Raw genomic sequence first — 22,838 nt, 5'->3', positions numbered from 1 at the left:
TTTAAAATGTTGGGCATTATTACGATTCTATAAGTCGAAAAAATTATTGCAATGCTGACCGAAAACTTATTGAAACTATTTTAGACATTGGTTAAGTTTCTAGGCGAAAACTAAATAACAGAGAACTTTTAGCAATTATATATAAGTAGGTACCTCAAGATCTACCCAGAGTATTTACTATGGATTACATATTTATGGGAATATCTTAATTCACCTAGGCCAAAATATATTATTTATTCAGTTTCAAAAGAGCACGCAAACATTGTGAAATGGGAATACATACACATTTTAGCAGAATTATGAGAATTATTGCAATGTGATGAAAATTGTTGAAATTGAGTTTAAAATCAAAATCTAAAATCAAAAATATTTATTACATTGATGCTTTTGGCTCTAATAATGTGTCCAGAGTCGAGACCCAACCACTGATTCGAAAAGCTGTTTCAAAAGAGTAGAACCGGCAAGAAACTCAGCAGTATCAAATCAAAATTAAAGTTCTTATTATTAGTATTGCATTGCACAATCTCAACGCAATTTGTAAACACACTACTTTCGTCGGCAGGTACGAGAGCAACGAGAACATGACAATAACGTGTAGCACAAAAGTGTGTTCGTTCGGCAAACAAGTGGTGGAGAAGGTAGAAACGGAGTACGCCCGGTTCGAGGGCGGCCGTTTCGTCTACCGCATCCAGCGCTCGCCGATGTGCGAGTACATGGTTAACTTCATTCACAAGCTCAAACACCTCCCCGAGAAGTACATGATGAATAGTGTACTGGAGAACTTCACCATACTGCAGGTATGAATCTAAGGGTACTGTAGCTTAATAGTATATGGACTTATTGTTATTTCATTAAATCCAATGGCCGATGGAGGAAGATGATTTTTGCTATCAAACCCGGGTGGCAAAGATAGATTCAAGTAACAAGATGCGACGTATTTACCACTATCTACTTATATATGCCCAAAGCAAGATTTTTTAAATTCCGTTACAAGTAAGCACTTGATTGCGATCTCACCTGTTGGTAAGTGATGATGCAGTCTAAGATGGAAGCGGGCTAATTTGGAAAGGGTATGGCAGTTTCATAATTTCATTAAACCATCGATCACAGAAAAACTGTAATTAAAGCATTAAATCCATACCCCTGATTGGTGAAGGAGGTGAGTTCCTGAATTGATGAAATCAGATTGGGTTGGATTGGGTCAGGAATCATGAATTCTAAATTAACTGATTTGAAGTCATCAGTCGGGCACTGTATAGTGCTATACCAGCAATACGGGTCTACCAGGTGCTAAAACGAGCAACCATTTCAATGCCATTTTATCATCATCAATAAAATAAACATTTTACTGATTGACTACGGAGTACGACTTAGAGAACTTAGAAGAAGCCTCGATTTGCTTGACCAAACTGAGATGTCCATGTTGAGAGCTTCGAAGATGAGTATTATTTCCTACGAAATCAGAATTCCTACAAAATTGAAAAACTAACTGTTTCTCTTCCAGGTGGTGTCAAACAGAGATACTCAAGAGACGCTTCTATGCGCCGCGTTCGTGTTCGAAGTCTCAAACAGTGAACACGGCGCACAGCATCACATCTATCGCCTCGTCAAAGACTGAACACCACCCCCTATACCCTTTCCAAACCTCCGTAGCCTTCTGCAACAGGCATGTTAGCAGTTAGCTATCCACTCATTAATTTTATTATTATTTGTAGTGGCTACACTTTCCGATTTAAGATCGCGTTCTGAGGTAGCCGCAAGAAATGCATTTTTCAGTACTGGAAATTGTTATTCAAGTGTTAAGCGGGCTATACACAATGCAACAGATGACCTGCTGATTGAGATGGTTTAAGCTAATAGTAGTGACTAAAGCTGTAAATAATTATAATTTGTTGACATTGGGACTTTTATTTAGATTGTCGTTAAATGGGATCTATCTATCTATATCTGCTTAAAAAAGTGGAAGTATGTAGGTACGATTTGGAAAAAGATGAAGAAAAATCTGGGTTAGTAAATCGGAACGTGTACCTATGCTTTACACACTAAAAATTCCTACGAACGTGGACCTATTTATTTAATTTAAAATATTTTTTTATTTAGTAGGTCTTTGCAATAAAAAGGGTGTCGTGTTCAGATACACGTGCATGTATCAAAAATCAATATAAAGAAATCGTTATACATATTATTATTATTATATTGATGCGTCTCTAGCAAAAATGTGATCTGAAAATTTACGCTACAAGTATTTTTGTAAATGAAATTTTATGTATAGCTCAATTTTTATCTATCATAGAGTTATATTATAATTTATTCCCAATCGAAAGGGGAATTTTATAGAATTCGCTTAGGTTTGACTCTATATTTATATTTTTTAACGTTTCGGTTGTAAAAATGTTTTACGTCCAATAATTTTCACGAAATATCGTTCAGTACCTTTGCCCTTAATGCGTGTATAAATATGAAGTTAAGTGAAAAAAAATATTAAATTGAATACACACAGTGCCTCTATAATTATGTTACATTAACATAAATGAGCATATTTGGTCTTTTCACTGTGGAAATGATAAGGAAATTGTCTTAAATATGTAGGTTTAGCAACAGTGAAAAGATTAAATCTTAGTGTAGAATACAGTGAATAGTTCGATTAAGTAAATTTAGAGTTGTTAAGATGTCTAGTGAAGTTTACGATTCTGTGTAATTGTGGTACAATTTTATTCATTGTTTTTTTAATGACAGTTTATACGAAAACTTTGGCTGTTATACTTTAGTTTTTATTTCCTACATTATTTACTATTTGGTTTTTTCTGCAGCATCAGGTTTGTCCGATTTTACAACCTACAAACTATAGGTACGCTGTCCAACCCGTAAAAGTAAAAAATATATAATATTGTTTTCATAATTATTATCAGTCAACGTTTTCAAAAATCTACGTGAATATGGTTTGACAAAAGTGGCAACTATATTTATTATACCAATTTCTACTCTGATGGTAATTTTTAACGCTTTAATTTTACCTTTAATATGAATTTTAAAACTAGTTTACTTTATATATATGTACTTCTTATCGTCTGCAACCAAAACGGTGCATATACTATATTAAAGTAGGTATCACAAAATTGCGTTACTTTTTACACGAAAATATGCCCTTGTGCACTTAAAAGGGACGCTCGTGATTTTTGTCCAGCATAATAAATCTTTGCCACACTGCAAAAATCTATTTGTACATACAAATTGCACAAACTTTTGTGTATGAACACATAAAAGTGTCATTATGTAAAATTGTATCATATTTAGCAGAATATAACAATCATACAAACACTGTACAGTTATACTAAGTAACATGAATAAAATGCCCACGATTTTTTGAATTGAATTTTTACGATCTCTCTTATTAAGATAATGATGATTAGTGATTTTACGTGAAATTCTCTTTTAACTTTGAGTTTTAATAGCCTTTACAAAATGTAGTTCTAATTACGATTATTTTACACTCTGTATACAAATTAGCGTCCTTTATTATTATAACTAACCCGGCAGCTTACACCCACTTCTAAAGTATTACTAATTATTTTGATTCGACTACTAAGCAAATATCTGCAAATATAATAATATCTAACTAAATAATTTAATCCCGAAGCACTAAGATTTTGTTACAAATGTTTTCTATCATTCACCGTAATTTAACAGACGTATTTATGCAGAAATAGACACTTACCAAAATAGTAAAAAATCGTGATAATTATTTATTTTCAAACCTATTGTCTTGTATTGCAAAAACATTTAATTCACTCATTGAATGATAGACAGCATACATTTGTTATTAAATTCTTTAACTGACTTTTCTCGAAGTGACTCCACATAAGCCCTAAATGTTTTAAAAATCCGAGTAGGTATCTGTATCAAACATTTTATTACATAACTCGGCATTAATATTTTTTTAAACGGTTAAATTTTGGATCGGATAAATATTTTACTATATTATTAAAGAAAAATTTGTATTTTCTGTAAGATCTCAGTAAATACTTTTGTAAATAAATACCCCCTTAAAAGTTAAAAACTCAGAAAGATACGGTTCACTTCACGTAAGCAATTTCTTTTCTCAGGGGTCGTTTAAACATCTTTCAAAGTACAAAAGGAGGTATCTGTCTCTCCAAACGGCCTGCCCATTTTATACATTAGTTTACGTGGCAATGATTTGATCTCTCTTTTAGTCAAATATTTTTAGGGTCCTCCCGTCAGCGCACTTAAGCGCAAACTAAGTTTAACATCGTTAGACCTCCATAGATAAAGCTATATTTTATTATTATTATAGGGTACTAAATCATCTAAAGACTTCGTTAATACTCGAGCAATAATCGGACAATTGTCAATGTTTATGCATGGTCCATGGTATATGACTGTAAACCTTTCTATAAATCAATAGTTTGGTACTTCATTGCAATTTTTTTTATTCTCAATATTTAATCTTTAAAGGTTGAACTATAGTAACGTTTTTTATTTTTATGTATATAAATTAAATATTAATAATAACAAATATATTTTAAAGATCAAAGACTGTGAAAAGTTTGCATTCATGTACCTTCGGCCCGATGTAGGTACGACAAAAGTCGCGTCGTCTATGGAGGATTTATTTGTGCATTAAATAGCGTTTAGTTTGAAGACATGCGGTAGGAAAATATAATCTTAGTTAGATATAAGAGATTTTTGTATTTATTTCATAGATTTATATTAGATAATTTGTAAAGTGATTAGCTGTAAGCGTTTTTTGTTTAAAATATGGCGATGGTCGTTCAAAAATTGTTGGCGAAGTTGTCAAGCACTTAGTACTTAAGATCAACTTAATTTTTCGTTGCTTTTATAGCTTTTCCTTTGTCTTCAGAGTCAATCTCGGCAAATTAGCAGAACACGAACAATTGTGTAAGACAAGCAAAAGGGATCTGTCTTGTGATTTTAATAATAAAATTAATATGTACTCATATGAGATTAACTCGGCTCTTTTGCTATTTAGTTAACTGGAAGTTCTAATGGCGATGTTAAATAAATAATGTCCTTAGATGGTATTGTGTAAATAGTTTATATTTTAGTGCATTTTTTTCGGTTGTAGTTCTAAGTGATTTCTGCTTCTAAAAGTCTTTCATATCGACAATCTGCCATATCAATATGAAAATAAATATATAGTCGGTGGCGTTGAAGAAAATCATTTGTACGCATTTCTTGTCCATCAAACTTCTTTCAAACATCCTTTTCAAATTCATTTGTTATTCGCAAATGATCAGCTACAAGGCCACCCGACGCGTGTACAGTATTTTAAAGATAAAATTACGTTAAAGATTTGTATGAAAATTTAATTATATTGTCTTCTTAAAATTGGTTGTTTTTTTAATCCTCCTTTATCTCGTATAGGTACCTGTACTGAGAGAACCCAATAGGCAAATTAATTATAAATTGATATAATATGATCTGAAAATAAAAGATACCTAGGGAAAGACATCAGATAGGTACATTTCGTTTTTAATTCACTAATATCTTATAATATGCATTGTGCATTTCATTTATTCTATGATAGTATAAAACAGGGCAATAAGCTGGGCTACACCCATTCTTTACGAATATGTTACATATTCCAATTACCGGTTGATTGAAACGTTTATCTAGCTTGAACTATTATCAGTTGATTATTATTCAATTTAGATACATATTAATCAAGTAAGTTCTTAGGTTAGTACAGTTCTATAAATAAAATGATGATACATTAAGCGCAAGCTATGGAAGAAAATATTCTGAGATTACTTTGTCTGTAATTTAAGTACCTACTTGAAGTTGAAGAAAATTGAAGAAGAGAGTTACCAAAGAATACTGGGTCCATTCCTTCTATTTTTTACGAGGACCCTCATATTTTTGTGCGGTTCGGACTGTCGATGTCCTCGGCTATACGGGGGAATTTTTGTACGGGGTACCTAGCTACTTTTATTTCCGCGTGTACGTTATTCCGTTATTCGATGCTGTTGTAAGCTATTGTTACAGACTAAATAGTACTCCGAGGACTATCCCTCTTTGTTGTTTCGGATTGACTACGCTGCGTAGGCCCTACTGGCCGCTACAGCGTCACCGGGAGTGGTGGCGAGCGCGAACTCATACCCCTCGTCTGTGCAGGAAATAAAGAAGCCCTTGTCTTATCCACTCCTAGCAGATGTGCGCTTATTGGAAGGAGAAAGGGAATGAATGAATGTGTGTCTAAACACATTCATTATAGAGTAAGATTCTTTAAGGAAATAACATGTGGACAAACCTGTAAACAAGTGAAAGTCTGGTAAGTAGGTAAGTATATATTATATCAACGATGCCTTTTTCTGATCTCTAATTTTTATCCTTCAATTTGATTTATTTACTAAGTTTTGTATGGTTTTGTCTTTAATATAATCTTCATTAATAAACTTTGGTTCTACAAATCTTGAGGCATATACCTAGAATATTATTATATTGTAATGTTTTAATTATAAGTAGTTGTTAAGTTTGCTAGGTATTTGTTTGGAAGGTAAGTGAAATTAACTATTCTTTCTTAAAGAAATTTCTATCTTTTGTGTACCGACTGTACGCAAAGATAATAATGACATGAGGATTTTTAATCGATCTTTAATTATTTACTATCTGGAAACAGGGGCGAATCAAAGACACCCAGATTATAAATTGGCAATCAATTAAAGATAATATTAGATCGTGGATACAAAAGATAATTCGCATGCTCATACTTTTACCATTTACCAGTAGGTTACGGTACGGTTCATATCAAAGGTAAAGGCCACGGATGTAATTTAAATTTTAAAAATAAATGTTTACGTACCTATACCTACCTATTACTTTACTTATTAACATTTTCAGATGCCACACCATAAAAATATACGGATTTTCTTGGCTATAGGTGTTTTAAAATGTTTGTTATTATTTGCAAAATGTGGTGAGTACCTAACACGGTTTTATTTTAATGTAATGACAAATCAAAAACTTGGAAATAATTAAACCCATACCCCTAAACTAAAAAGTATCTAAAATAACGAGTCGTCCGTTACACAATACTTATATCTTGAAATATGTACAAGATATTAAGATACTTTGCGACCAGTCAAGTAGCTTAAAACATTCCGCCAGTAGAACTTAATACTAAGTTATTTATCGCTTTACAGATTTGCCATGCAAGGCTCGTGATGTGGGCATTGACGGACGGTCGATAGTTTGTGTGTGCGACGCCACATACTGCGACACTGTTACCCGAAATGCCCCTAAACCTGGCAGCTACGTCACTTACACAAGCACACGAGTAAGTACCCACTATCCACACACGTAGATCGTAGAAATAAAAATAAGGAGTGTAAATACAACCACATAATTTAAATTTTGATTTTTGCAATCAACAAAGAATAAGGTGGCTTAGAAGGCAGTAAGACCGCTATAAATGCCTAGATAACATCAAACCAGCAGTAAGAGAGAACTAAACCTAAGATGTGTAATTTCGGCAGTCGGACCGAAAATTTAACGCAATACGCAGGACAGTCAGATCTAGGATTCGGACATGGTAAGGCCAACAAACGGCTGTGGATCCTGACGCGAAGATGATGTAGATTAACATAAAGGACATATTCAAATACGTTTCACAAAATATTTTTTTATATAATTCCAGGCTGGTAAACGTTTCGAAAAAGGTGGCGGCGTTATAGAGTCTGACTCCTATAGCAAAAAAGAAGGAAGAAAGAGTGAAACTTACGGAAAGGATGATATATCAGAGAATATTAAACGTAGGTCTAACCAAGTTCAGTAGAATTGCTTTTTAAAACACCAGGGGATTCTTTTTCATTTATGCCATGTGATTTTTAGCGAGAAATTTAAACGATGCTTCATACAGGCTGTTTCCAAACGTTCAATTCCAAACAATTGAAGGTTTCGGAGGTTCTGTAACAGACGCTGCTGGTGTGAATTGGCGCAAACTCTCATTTAGAACGCAAACTTATTTTATAAAGTAAGTCACCTTTAATAAAAACTATAATACAAACCCTGCAGGAAATATTACACATCGAATTAAAGAATACTATAGAAAGGTTTCATCGGCAATTTCGGTTACATAGGCGTTTTGTAAAATTCATGACAGCAACACTCATTATTTTTATGGATTGAGCTTCTTGTTTTCTCGTTTCCAGTTAGGTAAAGCCAACGATAGTACATATTGCTTTATTTTAGCTCCTATTTCGCGCGAGATGGCTTGGAGTACAACTTGATCCGTGTGCCAATAGGCGGTGCTGACTTCTCAACTCATCCGTACACATACAATGAATATCCATGGAACGATGCCGCCCTTTCTAATTTCTCCCTGACCATCGAAGACTACTATTACAAGGTAGTTTGTGATGATAAATGAAATGTAATGCCATAAAATTATAATTTATGGTCACTAAAAGTTTTAGCTCACTATTTTGTTGTAGTTGCCATTGATCAAAAGGGCTCAAGCAGTTGCCACAACGGATATAAAGATAACCGCAAGCACATGGTCGCCCCCAATTTGGATGAAAACAAACAAAGCCATCACAGGCTTTGCGCAAGTTAAACCTGAATACTACCAGAGCTATGCTGATTATCATATACGGTAATAAAACATAATCACTGTTAATATCATTTAAGCAAGGCTTGATATTAAGTAAATCTACATATTATGCTTTTAGGTTTATGGAAGAATACGAAAAAGCAAATGTTAAGATTTGGTCTCTCACAACTACAAATGAACCAATAAACGGAATCGTTCCTTTTGTGGACTTCAATTCGGTAGGATGGTTCCCTTGGGACTTGGTAAGCACCTACGAGTATATACAAATATTTTTATATTGCTACAAGAAGAAGAACCTAGTTTTTACGTTATTTCCTTTTTTGAAAACTTTTGGCATTGTAACTGTCTTTTGATATTTCCAGGGACGCTGGGTAGCAAATAATCTTGGACCTACTCTAAGAAGCTCTCGTTTCAATGACACTTTGATATTTGCAGTGGACGATCAAAGATACCTCTTAGATATTTACCTCCAAGGAGTAAGTTTGAAAAGTCAATCAAAAAGCACATTCAGTTAAAAAAAATTAACGAAAATTTAATTTATTTATTTATGACAATGGAATACCCTCTACTATAGTACTCGACAAGGGATACTAACTTATATACATACTAGCTGATGCCCGCGACTTCGTACACGTGGATTTAGGATTTTTTAAATCCCGTGAGAACTCATCAATTTTTCGGGATGAAAAGTAGCCTATGTCCTTCCCCGGGATATAAGCTAACTCTGCACCAAATTTCATCAAAATCGGTTGAACGATTGGGCCGTGAAAAGCTAGCAGACAGACAGACACACTTTCGCATTTATAATATTAGTATGGATTTGTAAGACAGATAAGGGCTTTTCAGGTCAATGTAAGTATAAGACTTCATTTTAGTTAACAAATTGCAGATGATAAGAGCGGCACCAAAATCGCTCGATTACATTGATGGAATTGCGATACATTACTATGGAAACTTCATACCAGCATCGATTCTTTCTAATATTCAAGAGAGATATCCTGGTAAACTACTTTTGTCTACAGAGGCTTGTGAAGGTAATTTTTAATGCCCATCTTAGGTAGTGGGGCCAAAAGCCTCTTCGATTATAAATTTATTGTTATTTAACAAATCTTTGTTCAAATAGGTCCAATGCCTTGGGATATAATGAGAGTTAAAGTAGGATCCTGGGAACGAGCGGCCAGATACACGAGGCACATCTTAGACGTAAGGAATTTGTTATTACTTAAAACTACAGTACAATACGCGGCAGAAAATATTGTACATCGACATTTAGAAAGAGATAGCGGTTTCGTTGAGCGTTGTCTCTGTCGTTGAGACCGACAAAACGTCACATAGGTATTTAGTGACAGAGACAACGCTCTGCAAAACCGAAATCTCATTCTAAAGGTCGATGTACAATATTTCTTGGCAACTACTGTAGGTAGTTTCTTCGACAATGAGCAGAGGGCAAAGCAAGCGCATAGATGTGGTGCATGATAAAGGACCACTTTTTAAATCTTCATGACACATAATAGTCCGCGTCAATTAAATAGTCGTTGCGTCCCAATAGCATTTTTAGGAGTCAGTGGGGCGCGCGACGCGAGGGAGCGGAACACACTAGCCAGCGCGCCACGCCGCACCCTGCATTCGCCATCTGCATTAGTGTGAGTGTTACATGCGTACCCAGTACACAAGCGCGTGGAACAATACCTGCGCGAGATCGCACTTGCATTATTTATTTGCGATTATTTAACTGCCGGGAACTATAATGTATCTACTTTGAAAACAAAATGTTATTTTTATCTTATGTGTTTTATCGTATGTGTGTAGGATATCAACAATTTCGTAATCGGGTGGATAGATTGGAACCTATGCCTGGATGACAAAGGTGGTCCAAATTGGGCCCACAACTACGTTGACGCTCCTATCCTGGTGTATGGAGACAAAGATGAATTCATCAAACAACCAATGTTCTATGCAATGGGACACTTTTCCAAGTTCATGCCAAGAGGTTCTAAACGCATACAAGTGCTGCGACGTAGTTTAGGACATGTGGAAAACCTTGCTGTATTGACTCCAGAAGGAAATATTGTTGTTTTACTTCACAATGCGTAAGTTTTTGAAATCTCTATATTATATAAAAATGAATCGCTAAATGTGTTGCTGATCGCAAATCTACAAGAACGGCTGAACCGATATCGATAATTCTTTTTTATAATATTCCTTGAAGTACGAGGATGGTTCTTACGGAGAGAAAAATTTGACTGTTAGGTGGTACGAAGTTCGCCCGGGCAGCTAGTATGTAATAAATTTGCAGAATTGCAGACATCTTATATATTATGAAGAAGATAGATTTGTTTGTTTGTTGGCAAACTCAAAAACTACTGAACCAGTTTTATTCATAATTCTTTATCCAGTAACAAAGGCTCTAAATTATGTTCATCAAATTTCACTCCGATGAAATTCGCTCAAGCGAAGCGAGGCAGATCAGCTAGTAAATTCTAATTTTATTATGATGGTGATGATAATCAACCCATTATCGGCCCACTACTGAGAACGAGTCCTCTCAGAGTGAAAAAGGTTTAGGCCATAGTCTGCCACGCTGGTCCAATGCAGATTGGCAGACTTCACACACCTTTGAGAACAGAGTGAACTCTCAGAAATGCAGGTTTTCTCATGTTTTCCTTCCCCGTTAAAGCAAGTTAATTATTTAAAAATCGCACGTAACTCCAAAAAGTTAGTGGTGCATGCCCGGGATCGAACCCTCAACCTCCCCCTCCTAATAAGAGTAACCAAATTTTTAATTTTTTTCCAGAAATGTTCATGCAATGAATGTCAGATTGTCAGTTTCTTTACAAAATCACATAGACCTAACTGTGGAACCAGAGTCTATAACCACTATTGAAATCAATCCTCAATCTAACTAATAATGAAAAGTGATACTGACTACAATACTCAGTACTTCAATAATACTATGTATATATTTGAAGGACATAGACTAATATACTACTTAGTTGAAAAATCTTTAGCACATCTACACATAATAGTTAAGTAATCTTGAGTAAAAAATAAAAAAAAATTTATATAATTTAATAACAGCATTTTTATTTCAATAAACTAAAGATAATTCAACAATTCATTTAAAGTCTTACTTTCAACATAACTAAGGTACCACTAAAAATATGTATATTTACAAACCTGTTTAGTAATTAAGTACTATTTTATTCAGATAAAGAACTGATTTTATTTAACGGCCATATTCTGCATACAACTCTACTCCTTATCAGACCTTGTGGTACTGGACCATAGACTCTAGAATCTGCAGAGTTATTTGAATTGTCTCCTTCCAACCAAACATGCCCTCTAGGCACAACTTGGCTTCGTCCAGGAAAGTGGCCTCGTACTTTGTCCCCAGGCAATGCTGTTATTCTTTTACATACATACTGTTTCGGGTTCCTTGGACACTTGGCTATCACTATGTCACCTTTACACAACCGTTGAAAACGTGGAGACATGTGCTCTGTTAGAAGGATGTTGTTGGTTTGAAGCGTAGGTTCCATTGAAGGGCCAGAACACTGAAATAAAAATAAGTATTATAGGTACATTATTTATTTAATCCACATCTTTAAGATTTTACCTAAGCGCTTATTAGCAGTAGTACTCATAATAGTTCAATTAGCCAGGCCTATGAGTGCAGAGTGCAGAACTATGTGTAGCATCCTTAGCTCCATTAAACCTGAGCATAACAAAATAAAGTTTACCTTCGAACTTGCATTTGACCATTTATGGCATAAACAAGGAATGTCAGTTAAAATCATAAATTTTTCAGAATACTTTCATCCTGTCATGGTCGTTTTATCAATAAAACTATCGCTGTCAGTGGCTCAGCTGAGCTGAGCGCCTGAGCCCTTGATTGACTGATTGTTATCCCCCCCCTCGATAAAAGACGCCCTAAGCACGTGGACTCACGCCACGACCTCGGGGGCGTACGGACTAACCAGTAGTCCAACAACTCCACCCATCCCAACGTCATCCCAAGCCGTGGTCCGAGCCTCACAGGAGGCGTCCTTAGGAGTACCATGCCAGTAGGGCCTACGCAGCATAGTCAATCCGAAACAACACAAAATTGTTTGTTCTAATATAGTTAAAATAAAATATAAGTCTAAAATTAAGTTATGATATTTACCATCACAAAATCTCCAACAAATTCCCAAGTGCAGTGAGTTATACAAGCTGTTTGTAGCACAAAACGAAATAGTTCTACGCTTTTTCCAAAAATGCTCCTTTTAATCATCTTCACTTTTATATTACAACTTAAATAAACTTTTAAGTCCGACGTACTCCAGAGCCAGAGTCAAAAACCTTTGCCACATAGTTAACTGATATTTTCACGTATTGCTAAATGTGTAGGTACGAATTGGAGATTATAAAAGCTGAAATCTAATAACAGGTATACTAAGTTAACCCATAATCATTAATTAATATACTTGAAAAAGTAAGTTATAGTCACAACAAAGCAAACACAAAATCCATATACCTGCATATACCATTTCCATATGTAAAAAGTGCTCTGTGATACCATACAAAATGACTTTTCGCGCGCCATTTTAACTATGGTCTGTGCTCTATGGGCACAAAACTCCACTGTCGAAAACTCAATGTCAACCACAGACCACCTTTGTGTCTTGTGTCCACCATTGTGTCGGCAACTTTTTCTTTTTTCAACCGCCTTTATAGCTCTGGGTTCTAGCTCTTTTGAGCCTTGCTGAGACAGATTATCTACTATGGACTTGAATGAAAGCATAGTAAAAAATATTGATAAACGAATTAGAGACTCTCGAAAGTCTTGTTTTCTTAGTTTACTTCTTTTTGACTGTCTGGACCAGATTAATTCTGCAACTTTGCTTGCTCCTCGGACTCCGGAGACTTAGTTTTTCTCACTGAACTTATACGCAAATGCCTGCGCACTGATTTGCCTAAGTATTGGGACCCTTATTGACGGACTATGGCTGCTTCGAGAAGTTGTTGTGTGACGAGGTGTGGTAGAAGTTAGAACTCGTAAGTTAACAAACGTTATCATTCAATACAAGTAAAGGCTCTCATGCGGGTTTCCTCACGATCTTCCTTTTCCTTCACAGCTAAGCAAGTGATATTTAGTTGTTACAATGGTATTAAACTCCGAAAAGTTTGAGGAGTTTTAACAGCGTTTCATAAAGTACCTATTATACAAATTGAGTCCATTGCTACTGGTGGTTATGACTTCATAGTAAGTACCTCCACACTACAAGTGCTTTCTCGAGTATGTTTCCTTATGTATCTGACCTTTGATCCAATAGCTAGAGCTGCATTAAAACGTTGCTCTTCATATGAAAGTTTGGATGTTTCTAACTCCTTTGCACCACAAATATTTAAAGAAACAATTTGGATTAGCTAAATTAGGAACAAAGATACCATATACACTGATTCTAAAGTCCTCGCAGACAACGTCATACCTAAACAGAAGCTGGTAGTGCCTAGTGGTATAGATTAAGCAACACAGTCAGTAGTCAGTTACTCAGTTATCATACTTTTTTTCAGGCAAAGGTGATACAGTGCTGCATTCATTTCTTCATCCTGACAAAGATATGGATTGGGATATGTTGTGAACTCGAGCTCTTGGACCCCGTGCAGAGTAATAAATAAAATAATGAACGGTGCCAGATTAGATTTATATGGAGCAGATAGTGATATAATTAAAATGTCAGAATCTAATCTAATTTAATAAAAGAAAACATAAAAAATCATCTAATTGCTCAACTGTTGTTTTATTTGCCTAAATAATTTAAATTCCAAAGCAATTTCCAAAGCTAAATCAATTAAATCAGAAAATGATTTGACTTTTGGACATTACTTTGGGGAATAATTTTAGAAGAAGTCCCTGAAGAGCCTAGTGGTTAGGATGTCCACCTCTGAATAATTGAAGGTTGGGGGTTCAATCCTAGGTACGCATCTCTAAGAGTTATGTGCGTTTTAAACAATTAATTATACTTAACTTGAGTGAAGGAAATCTGCATGCCTGAGAGTTCTCCATATTGTTCTCAAAGGAGTCAAAGGTATACCATTATGGTCAGCCTATCGCTGGCTCACTATAGAGTACGGGTCTCTTGAGTGTGAGAAGAGTTTTGGCCATACTCTACCATGCTGGCCAAATGCGGATTGGTAGACTTCACACACCTTTGAGAACATTTTGGAGAACTCTCAGGCATGCAGGTTTCCACACGATGTTTTCCATCACCGTTAAAGCAATGATATTTAATTATTTACTTAAAATGCACATAACTCCAAGAAGTTATAGGTGCGTGTAAGAAGTACTCTGTGATTCTCATTTCTCATTGTTAGTATACCTCTATATTTAATGTACTCTGTGCATCAAACCTACTAATGAAAGAGTCATCACATATTCTTTTAAAAGTACTTATGAGACTTATATTAATCTAAAAATGCTTTTATACTATTATACTAGCTTCTAAAATTAATAATTGATTTCTTATCTAGCAGAAGAATTACTATAGCCTTTTTTAATCCCTTTCATAACTTTATTTTAATTAATATGAGTAGTAAAACGATTTGCGGATAGCTTATGTCACTGATAAAAACACCTCTCGAGTTGTTTCAATGAAAACCTCATTTGACGTAACATTTGTCGAGGTTCTTATATGACATCAAACTTCAAAACGCGTCCGCAATAGCATTTTTCATACAATAAATTTTATCGATAGTGTAAATGAACTGTCAAAACATTTTTTTGTCCACATCTATCCTTTGTGGACTGTCTCACCGAACCGTGATAGGAAAACCATATTTTGACATTGATGCTGTCATTAAAATGATAGATGCAGTCGATTCGCAATCGGCCTGCAGCATCTCTGCACCTCGATTGCGGGAAACCTGCATTATTACAATCTCAATTGTTGTGATTGGCTGAATTTGTGCGGTTCTTGTTGCAACAACGCATTGTAGCCAATAGTGAGCGAGCGTGAACCAATCAGAGGTGTTTGCGATCGTGACATTGTATCTGTCATTCTACCGCAATCGCGCAGCCGGTTAGAGATGTCCGAAGTGCAAAAATATATCGATAAATATCGAAATCGATATTTTAACAAATATCGATATCAATATTAAAATTTTCTCATTAAATATCGATATATCGGTACAATTTCTAATTTTTAAGCAGAGAGTCGTAGGTCATAGATAATAATAATTTTAAAGAGATGATTTCGATAGTTTTCTTTTTACGACTCTGGGTTCTAGCCTTTTTGAGCCTAATCCTATCGACCATCGATATTTTGAATGAAAATATGATATAGTTAAAGTAGGTGAAACCTTACTAACTAGTCATTTTATTGTCGGTCCGAAAAAAATATCGATTTTTATACCTTTTCGATATGTAGTTGGAATTTTATATCGATGCATCAATATATCGAACAAATAATATCGATAACATATCGGTGTATCGATATTTTTTTCGACAAGCCTATCTCTGGTTTTGACAGATAATAGACTTTAAAATCAGACGGGTTGTCTTGTCGATCGAATACCATTATTCTCTTTGCTAATGAATAAAGTTGAGTGTTATTTTAAAATCAATCGAATATTAGTGTTTTATATTTGTCCTTGTAAAGGACATAATCTTTTTAATAATTTAAATAGAAAATAGATTAGTACAACAAATATTGTGAACGTCGATCAGCCCACTTTCACGAAACCTTTTCTAATTGGATTGTATTATGAGAAAATTCGTCGAAGCATAGAAGGGATTTGTTTTCAAATCGCCCACGAGGTTTAGATGTTTACCTTTCTCCGTATTGAAGTGTTCTATGTTTCGCATAAATAGTACATCGAATCGATACTGAAGAAGAAACACATTTTCGTCAAATGATAGTGCACATTTTGTGAATCTATATTCTATTGACAAACGAAGCTGTAATGGGTTCACCTTGCTGATACACGGTTTCCTGGTTCGACTGTTTCATAAAATTAAGGTAAGTGAACTATGATTCATGACGTTTTTGTTACGAAGTAATCATTTGTTTGCATTTGCGTTTTTTTTTCGATTTAGACTTATAAAAGCGCTTACGAAAGCAAGAAATTATTGCTTGCCAAGCTTAAAAAGGCCTTAAAATTAGATTTATTACTACTTTCATTTTTTATAATAAAACATTTTATGATGTAATAAAAAAACCTAAAAATAATAAGTACCTACCTAGTAAGTACAATTTATTGATGTTTATAGGCATTGCAAGTTTTCTTATCAAACCACACTATCAGCATGTGCACTGTGCTCTATACATCATGTAATTTGCTTTTAGTATCATATTTACCTCTGTAAACTAATCTTATTAGGATGAGATTTTGGGAAATGAAGAAAATACTACTTATCTTATATGATGTCATTTACTTAAAACAATTTACACAAAGGTATTCCAGTAAATGACATCAAAGATATTAAAAAACTCCAGATAGGCAAAGCTCATACAATTACATTTTAATAAGTGAGAACAAATTTGATTCTGTCCACAACTATAGCATTGCTCACCTCACTAAAAACTATGTATGTCAGGTTTTAAAAATTTAAATTCCTCAAAATCCTTTATTTATGGAGCTCTTTACATTATAAAGAGAACTTGCATGCAAAATCTCAAATTTCTAGAACTAACTATTTGAGTTATATGATAGGTCAGTCACTCAGTTTCAGGATGCTTCTTGGTCAATACTATCTTATAATGTAAAGCTTGCATATATAGTACTATATTATTTAGTCTCTTCAAACTTACCTGCAAACCTACTGTTATAAATATGAACTCAATTATCCTTAATTGGCCTTTATTAAGTTTGAACTGTAAAATTTTATTATATACTGTTGTTAATTATAAAATAAAAATTCTGTGCCCAGCTGGCACACCTAAAAGTCAAGAATTGGGAATTGAATAAAAATAAAATAAATATATGATTTTGGATAGGCAGCAAACTAGCTTACCTTTATCAGTTTCTATTATTTATTGCATTAAATTAACTGTGTATTAGAATAAAAATTATTTTTAAATTTATTTTGGCGTTTATACTATTAACAAAAGTAGCATAAATCATTATGTTTTATAATTGTGTACAAATATGAACCTTCTAACATTTTATATAACAGGAACATACTAAATTAAAGTTTTCTTTCAGCAGTTAAGATGGGAAAGTTCTCTGGGAAAAAGTGTCGACTTTTGTCGATGTTATGGCTGACTGGGACATTCTTTTTTGTGGAACTAATTGTTGGTTATGTGACAAACTCTATGGCCCTTGTTGCGGACTCGTTTCACATGTTGAGTGATGTAGCTGCACTTGTGATAGCATTCTTATCAGTTAAGGTAAATAATCATGTTTATGTGTTTATTTGAAAAGTATGTAAACTATTCTATTATGCTAAGTGATAACTTTGATGTAAAAATCTCTTTTTGCTCATAAATAACTGGTGTTGACAAATGTTTACCTAAATAGTCATGTGGGAACTACATGTACTAAAAAAACCTTTTTAATGTGCCATTTAAACAAACCTAATGTGCCATAGTAGGTACTCATAATATAGACAACCTGTGAGTTCTGGGTTTGATTCTGGGCATGCACCTCTAACTATACAAGGTTATATTGCTGTAACGGTGAAGGAAAACATTGTGAGGAAACCTGTGTATCTGAGTTCTTCGTAATGTTCTCAAATGTGTGTGAAGTCTGCCAATCCACACTTGGCCAGCGCGGTTTATTATGGCCTAAACCCTTCTCATTCAGAAAGAAGACCTGTACTTTGTAGGGGTCCGGTGAGGGGTTGAGATGATGATTATTATCGATTTTCCTTGTTTTACTGCTAAAAAATCTACATTGCATCAGGGTTTTATCAAATAGGTATAGGTTCAGGGAAATAGTATACTTATTTACAAATCACACGTCACGCATAATATTATAATGCCATGAATCAGTCATCTGTTACTAAATGACGTCATCGACTTCCGGTTTTCGTTCTAAGAAATTAGTAGGTAGGTATACCTACCTACTAATCAATTGAATCAATCTTATAAGATTAGTAGGTAGGTATACCTACCTACTAATCTTATAAGATTGATTCAATATTTTTGTGATGACTCAATAAAACATCTACAAAGGTGGAATATCGAGAGGGGATTTTTTTTTTTTAAATTCAGATACAAGTTAGCCCTTGACTGCAATCTCACCTGATGGTAAGTGATGATGCAGTCAAAGATGATAGCGGGCTAACCTGGAAGGGGTATGGCAGTTTTTATTAAACCCATACCCCTTTGGTTTCTACACGGCATCGTGCCGGAACGCTAAATCGCTTGGCGGCACGGCTTTGCCGGTATGGTGGTAACTAGGCACGGCCGAAGCCTCCCACCAGACCAGACCAGAAATTTAGAAATTATAAAATTCCAAACCCCTGCCAGAAATCGAACCCGGGACCTCCCACTAATAACACCACAGCGCTCACCACTGCGCCAGGGCGGTCGTCAAAAACTTTATAGTATAGTAAACATACTAGTATTGCATATCTTCCTTATGTAGGTACAACTATAAGTCCCGCAAATTGCTATTGCGCTGGAACATCGAAATAAAAATATACCATCAGCTCGAAACTTCAGTCTAGTGCTGACGTCATTAAAATGGCGGTCACGCGCATTAGCAATTTGCGGGACTTATAATACAAGGATAGACGGCAATAAAAAGACATATAATTTCCTCTTATTTGCTATACTTCTGGCAATAAGGGAACCCTAAGTTGCGTAGAGGAATGTGTGGCCTAGTTGTGATAACGCATATCAATCGATTGCGATTGTTAAACAACGTTGACCCAATTAAGTAACTGGATGGGTAACCTAAATTTGGAGGTCCGAATTTGACTTTTTTCCAAAGTGTTTAGATAGCGACCTCGCACTGGAAAGCGTAGCGTTCAAAACCACCTCGCTAGGTAGACAGTCAACATCAAACGAGTCGCAGGGAGCCGCTGGATTCAGGCGGCGCAAGACCGTGGCAGTCAGGACAGGAAGTGGAGTCTTACAGGACCATTATGTATATCTATATTAGTTCCAGATACATCCAATATTACAAACATTGCCTAACACTTTGTAATATAAACTTGTAGAGGTTATTTTAGAAGTGTCAGTTTCCCCAAGAAAAACCGGCCAAGTGCGAGTCTCGCGCACCGAGGGTTCCGTACTCGGGTTTATTTGTTCACGAACACATTTTAATTTTTTTACGATATAACCGCAAATTCACGTTTTTCAGATTTATTCCTTTACTTGTGCTATAAGACCACGAAGACCTACCTACCTGCCAAATTTCATGATTCTAGATCAACGGGAAGTACCCTCTATGGGTTTTCTTGACAGACAAGACAAACGGACAGACAGACAAAGAAGTTATCCTATAAGAGTTCCTTTTTCCTTTTGAGGTACGGAACCCTAAAAATCTAACGCAATTGTTTAGAAGCAGGCAATTGCACTTGTGATAAGAAACTGCCGCTATGTGGAATCACGTGCCTTTGTTATTGTGTGATACTGGTACTGATTCTGAGCACAACCTAATTTTAGAGTATTCGCATCCTCTTCTTACTAATGTAATATGAAAAGGACAGACGCAGTTTGACAGTTTTAAATTTAATTTTTAGATGGTAAAACCCGTGATTTTAGCGCACAGTCGCGAGCCTACTGTTTAAATTTGTAGCGTGCACTAAAATTTAGTCTTTAAATGTAAAGTTCATGTTCTGTCCCTTTTTAGCATTGCTAAAAAGAAAAGGATGCAGATACTCTAAATTTAGTTTAGAGAAAGACAACGGAATCGGTGCCACTGTACCTATTAGGTACACTAAACACAAAAATAAATTAGCGTTGACCTCCACCAAGATAACACGTTTGCCGCTTTACAAATTCAATATAGATACGTTTAAATCTAATGTTATTTCTTAACGGACCAATTTGGTGACGTAATTATTTGTGTCTCATGGTCAAAATCCTGTTTCCGAATTAAATTCAAACTCAAACCCTATTATTCTCTTGTTGGATGCAATTCTTATAAAATAAATAGGTTCCGACTTCCGACACGGTAAAGCGGTTTGACGTCAAGCACGTACAGCTACGGTACGCGGCCGAAAGTAATGTACATCGACCTTTAGAAGGAGATAGCAGATTTATTTTATTTTTATTAATTAGATTCACTTACGGCTACTTACACTAATACATTAAAAAAATATCTAAACCTATTACTTACTAAATGTAGTCGCCATTTATAAGTAAATACAACATTTACAAAAATATGTTACAAAAAAGAAAAGAAATATTACAACAATAATTCGAAAGAAATATAAAAATCCGGCCAAGTGCGAGTCAGGCTCGCGTATTATTTATTTTCGACATTTTGCACGATAATTCAAAAACTATGATGCATAAAAATTAATAAAAATCTGTTTTAGAATGTACAAGTGAAGACCTTTCATATGATACCCCACTTGATATAGTCACTCACTTCGAAAGTTGAAAATACTAACTATTAGTTCATGACAACAATTTAATTTTTTTTGTGTGATCCAACCCTAAATTCACGGTTTTCAGATTTTTCCCCAAATGTCAGCTATAAGATCTACCTACCTGCCAAATTTCATGATTCTAGGTCAACGGGAAGTACCCTGTAGGTTTCTTGACAGACAGACAGACAGACAACAAAGTGATCCTATAAGGGTTCCGTTTTTCCTTTTGAGGTACGGAACCCCAAAAAGACCACTATGTCATCTTACAAATTAACAATTTTGACTATCAGTAAGAGTAACATGTTTTTTTTTAACGAATATTAGCCATGCTAATCATGAATAATATTCCCGTTTCCCCTCCAACTATGCGTAAAGCTCGTGCTAGGAGTAGGTACGACAATAGTGCAACGGGTGGGGTGAACTGCCGACCTTTCGTATTTCAGTCGGCGCCTTAACCGTTGAGTTATTGAGGCTCGAAATTCTGAATAAATCATTTGACATTGGCTTTAAAAAAATTATATTGAAAGGCTATATTCAGCTGTTATACGTATTATTTACCTAAAGAATTCGCGAGGAAAGGTAGACTACCTATTTTTAGCGGGCAATGTTTATTTTTTACTGCTACATGCTGCAGCATTAACTAGCCTACCTACCTAACGCCCCCGCCCTCCCACTTTTACACATACAGGAAAAGCAAACAATGCGCACGTGTTTTGCAGACTCCCCTTAGGGTACTTAGGGTACCACATTGAGGCTAGAAAAGTTCAACCCTGTGGATAGTGCATGGTTATAATTTTTCTTAACTGCCTCGTTGGTTTAGTGGTTAACATGTTTGACTGCGGATGACGATGAGTGTTCGACTCCCCGGACCCATCGTCAGCTTACTACTGCTCAGTAAGTCTTCTCTCAGATTTTTTTTTTTTTCTTACCATAAAGCACCATTATAAAATGGCAGCTTTATTACTACTACCATCTAGCCTATGGGCTAATAAGTAATATTATTCTAGCTTAAACTTCTACTTATGATTAATTTTTAAATCTAATTTACAGTCAAGACAATTTACAGTAAGTCTTCTCTCAGAATGAGAAGGGTTTGCGCTGGCCAAGTGTGGAATATAAATTGACAGACTTTACACACCTTTGAGATAGTGAATAGTTACGGAACCTCAGGCAAGCAGGTTTTCTCACAATTTATTCTTCACCGTTAAAGCGAGTGTTAGTTAATTGCTTAATACGCACATAACTCCGAAAAGTTAGAGGTGCGTGCCCGGGATCTAACGCCGACTTCCCGAAAAAGAGGCCGACATCTGACCCACTAGGCTATTTGTTTGGTGGTTTATTGGTTTGTCCTTCAATCACGTTGCAACAGAGCAACGCATTGATGTGATTTTATGCATGGGTATAGATAAAGACCTAGAGAGTGGCATAGGCTTCTTTTTATCCCGGAAAATCAAAGAGTTCCCGCGGGATGAAAAATCCTATATCCGCGCGTACGAAGTCGCGGGTATCATCTAGTAAAGTTATAAAGTTATAGTACACTTCGAGATGAAATCGAGACTCGAGATGGCAATCTGTGGGAACGCCCCGCACACCCATACGTCACCCGCGTTATCCCGCACCGGGTTAGCGCGAGAAATGTGCGGTGCGTTCCCACCCTGATTGCCATCGTGACCTTTCGCGTACTATACTTTGCAATAAACTGTTATTTATTGTTGTTTT

At 35.3% G+C, this 22,838-nt stretch overlaps 4 protein-coding genes across 11 annotated transcripts in view; 3 read left to right on the top strand and 1 right to left on the bottom strand.

Moving 5' to 3' along the window:
• sd (TEA domain transcription factor 1 homolog scalloped) overlaps positions 1-5,022 on the top strand; it is a 121,695-nt gene extending 116,673 nt beyond the window's left edge. For all 4 annotated transcript variants that reach the window (XM_069499116.1, XM_034969117.2, XM_034969116.2 and 1 more), the window contains 2 exons: positions 563-797; positions 1,505-5,022. In XM_069499116.1, coding sequence (XP_069355217.1) covers positions 563-797; positions 1,505-1,618 — 349 coding nt within the window. In that variant the 3' untranslated portion in view covers positions 1,619-5,022. The remainder of the gene's footprint in view (positions 1-562; positions 798-1,504) is intronic.
• A 1,659-nt stretch (positions 5,023-6,681) lies between these two features.
• Positions 6,682-11,650, top strand: LOC117983235 (lysosomal acid glucosylceramidase-like). The gene is made up of 13 exons (XM_034969723.2): positions 6,682-6,792; positions 6,880-6,955; positions 7,182-7,315; positions 7,676-7,790; positions 7,870-8,011; positions 8,230-8,386; positions 8,472-8,632; positions 8,709-8,832; positions 8,953-9,066; positions 9,480-9,624; positions 9,714-9,793; positions 10,400-10,680; positions 11,385-11,650. The coding sequence occupies exons 2-13, from the start codon at positions 6,880-6,882 to the stop codon at positions 11,494-11,496; spliced, it is 1,641 nt and encodes a 546-aa protein (XP_034825614.1). The 5' UTR covers positions 6,682-6,792; the 3' UTR covers positions 11,497-11,650.
• LOC117982745 (mitochondrial inner membrane protease subunit 1) lies at positions 11,649-13,236 on the bottom strand. Of its 2 annotated transcripts, XM_069499047.1 has the most exons (3): positions 13,107-13,236; positions 12,756-13,009; positions 11,649-12,144 (listed from the first exon to the last, which is right to left on the bottom strand). In XM_069499047.1, exons 2-3 carry the CDS (start codon positions 12,861-12,863, stop codon positions 11,791-11,793), a joined length of 462 nt encoding a protein of 153 aa, XP_069355148.1. In that variant the 5' UTR covers positions 12,864-13,009; positions 13,107-13,236; the 3' UTR covers positions 11,649-11,790. The 2 variants fall into 2 exon arrangements, with proteins under 2 accessions (XP_069355148.1, XP_034825035.1); XM_034969144.2 differs by lacking the exon at positions 13,107-13,236 and having other exon boundaries at positions 12,756-13,097.
• A 2,879-nt stretch (positions 13,237-16,115) lies between these two features.
• The window catches only part of ZnT63C (zinc transporter 63C), a 40,498-nt gene continuing 33,775 nt past the window's right edge, over positions 16,116-22,838 (top strand). For 3 of the 4 annotated variants that reach the window (XM_034969111.2, XM_034969115.2, XM_034969114.2), the window contains exons 1-2: positions 16,116-16,590; positions 17,777-17,961. In XM_034969111.2, the coding sequence (XP_034825002.1) occupies positions 17,785-17,961 (177 nt within the window). In that variant the 5' untranslated portion in view covers positions 16,116-16,590; positions 17,777-17,784. The remainder of the gene's footprint in view (positions 16,591-17,776; positions 17,962-22,838) is intronic. The other variant, XM_034969112.2, reaches the window with a different exon arrangement.

Source organism: Maniola hyperantus, chromosome 6 (assembly GCF_902806685.2).
Source record: "Maniola hyperantus chromosome 6, iAphHyp1.2, whole genome shotgun sequence".
In the NCBI taxonomy this organism is placed as follows: Eukaryota; Metazoa; Arthropoda; class Insecta; order Lepidoptera; family Nymphalidae; genus Maniola; species Maniola hyperantus.
This window is presented reverse-complemented; position numbering and strand designations above follow the sequence as displayed.

What these genes read in the sequence shown, in the direction of transcription:
- LOC117982745 (XM_069499047.1), bottom strand. Translation starts at nt 12,863, where the DNA reads ATGATTAAAAGGAGCATTTTTGGAAAAAGCGTAGAACTATTTCGTTTT. An exon ending in TTGTTGGAGATTTTGTGATG is followed by an intron (nt 12,145 to 12,755) that starts GTAAATATCATA and finishes TTTTTATTTCAG; the next exon opens with TGTTCTGGCCCTTCAATGGA.
- LOC117983235 (XM_034969723.2), top strand. Translation starts at nt 6,880, where the DNA reads ATGCCACACCATAAAAATATACGGATTTTCTTGGCTATAGGTGTTTTA. An exon ending in TCGAAGACTACTATTACAAG is followed by an intron (nt 8,387 to 8,471) that starts GTAGTTTGTGAT and finishes ATTTTGTTGTAG; the next exon opens with TTGCCATTGATCAAAAGGGC. An exon ending in GATGGTTCCCTTGGGACTTG is followed by an intron (nt 8,833 to 8,952) that starts GTAAGCACCTAC and finishes TGATATTTCCAG; the next exon opens with GGACGCTGGGTAGCAAATAA.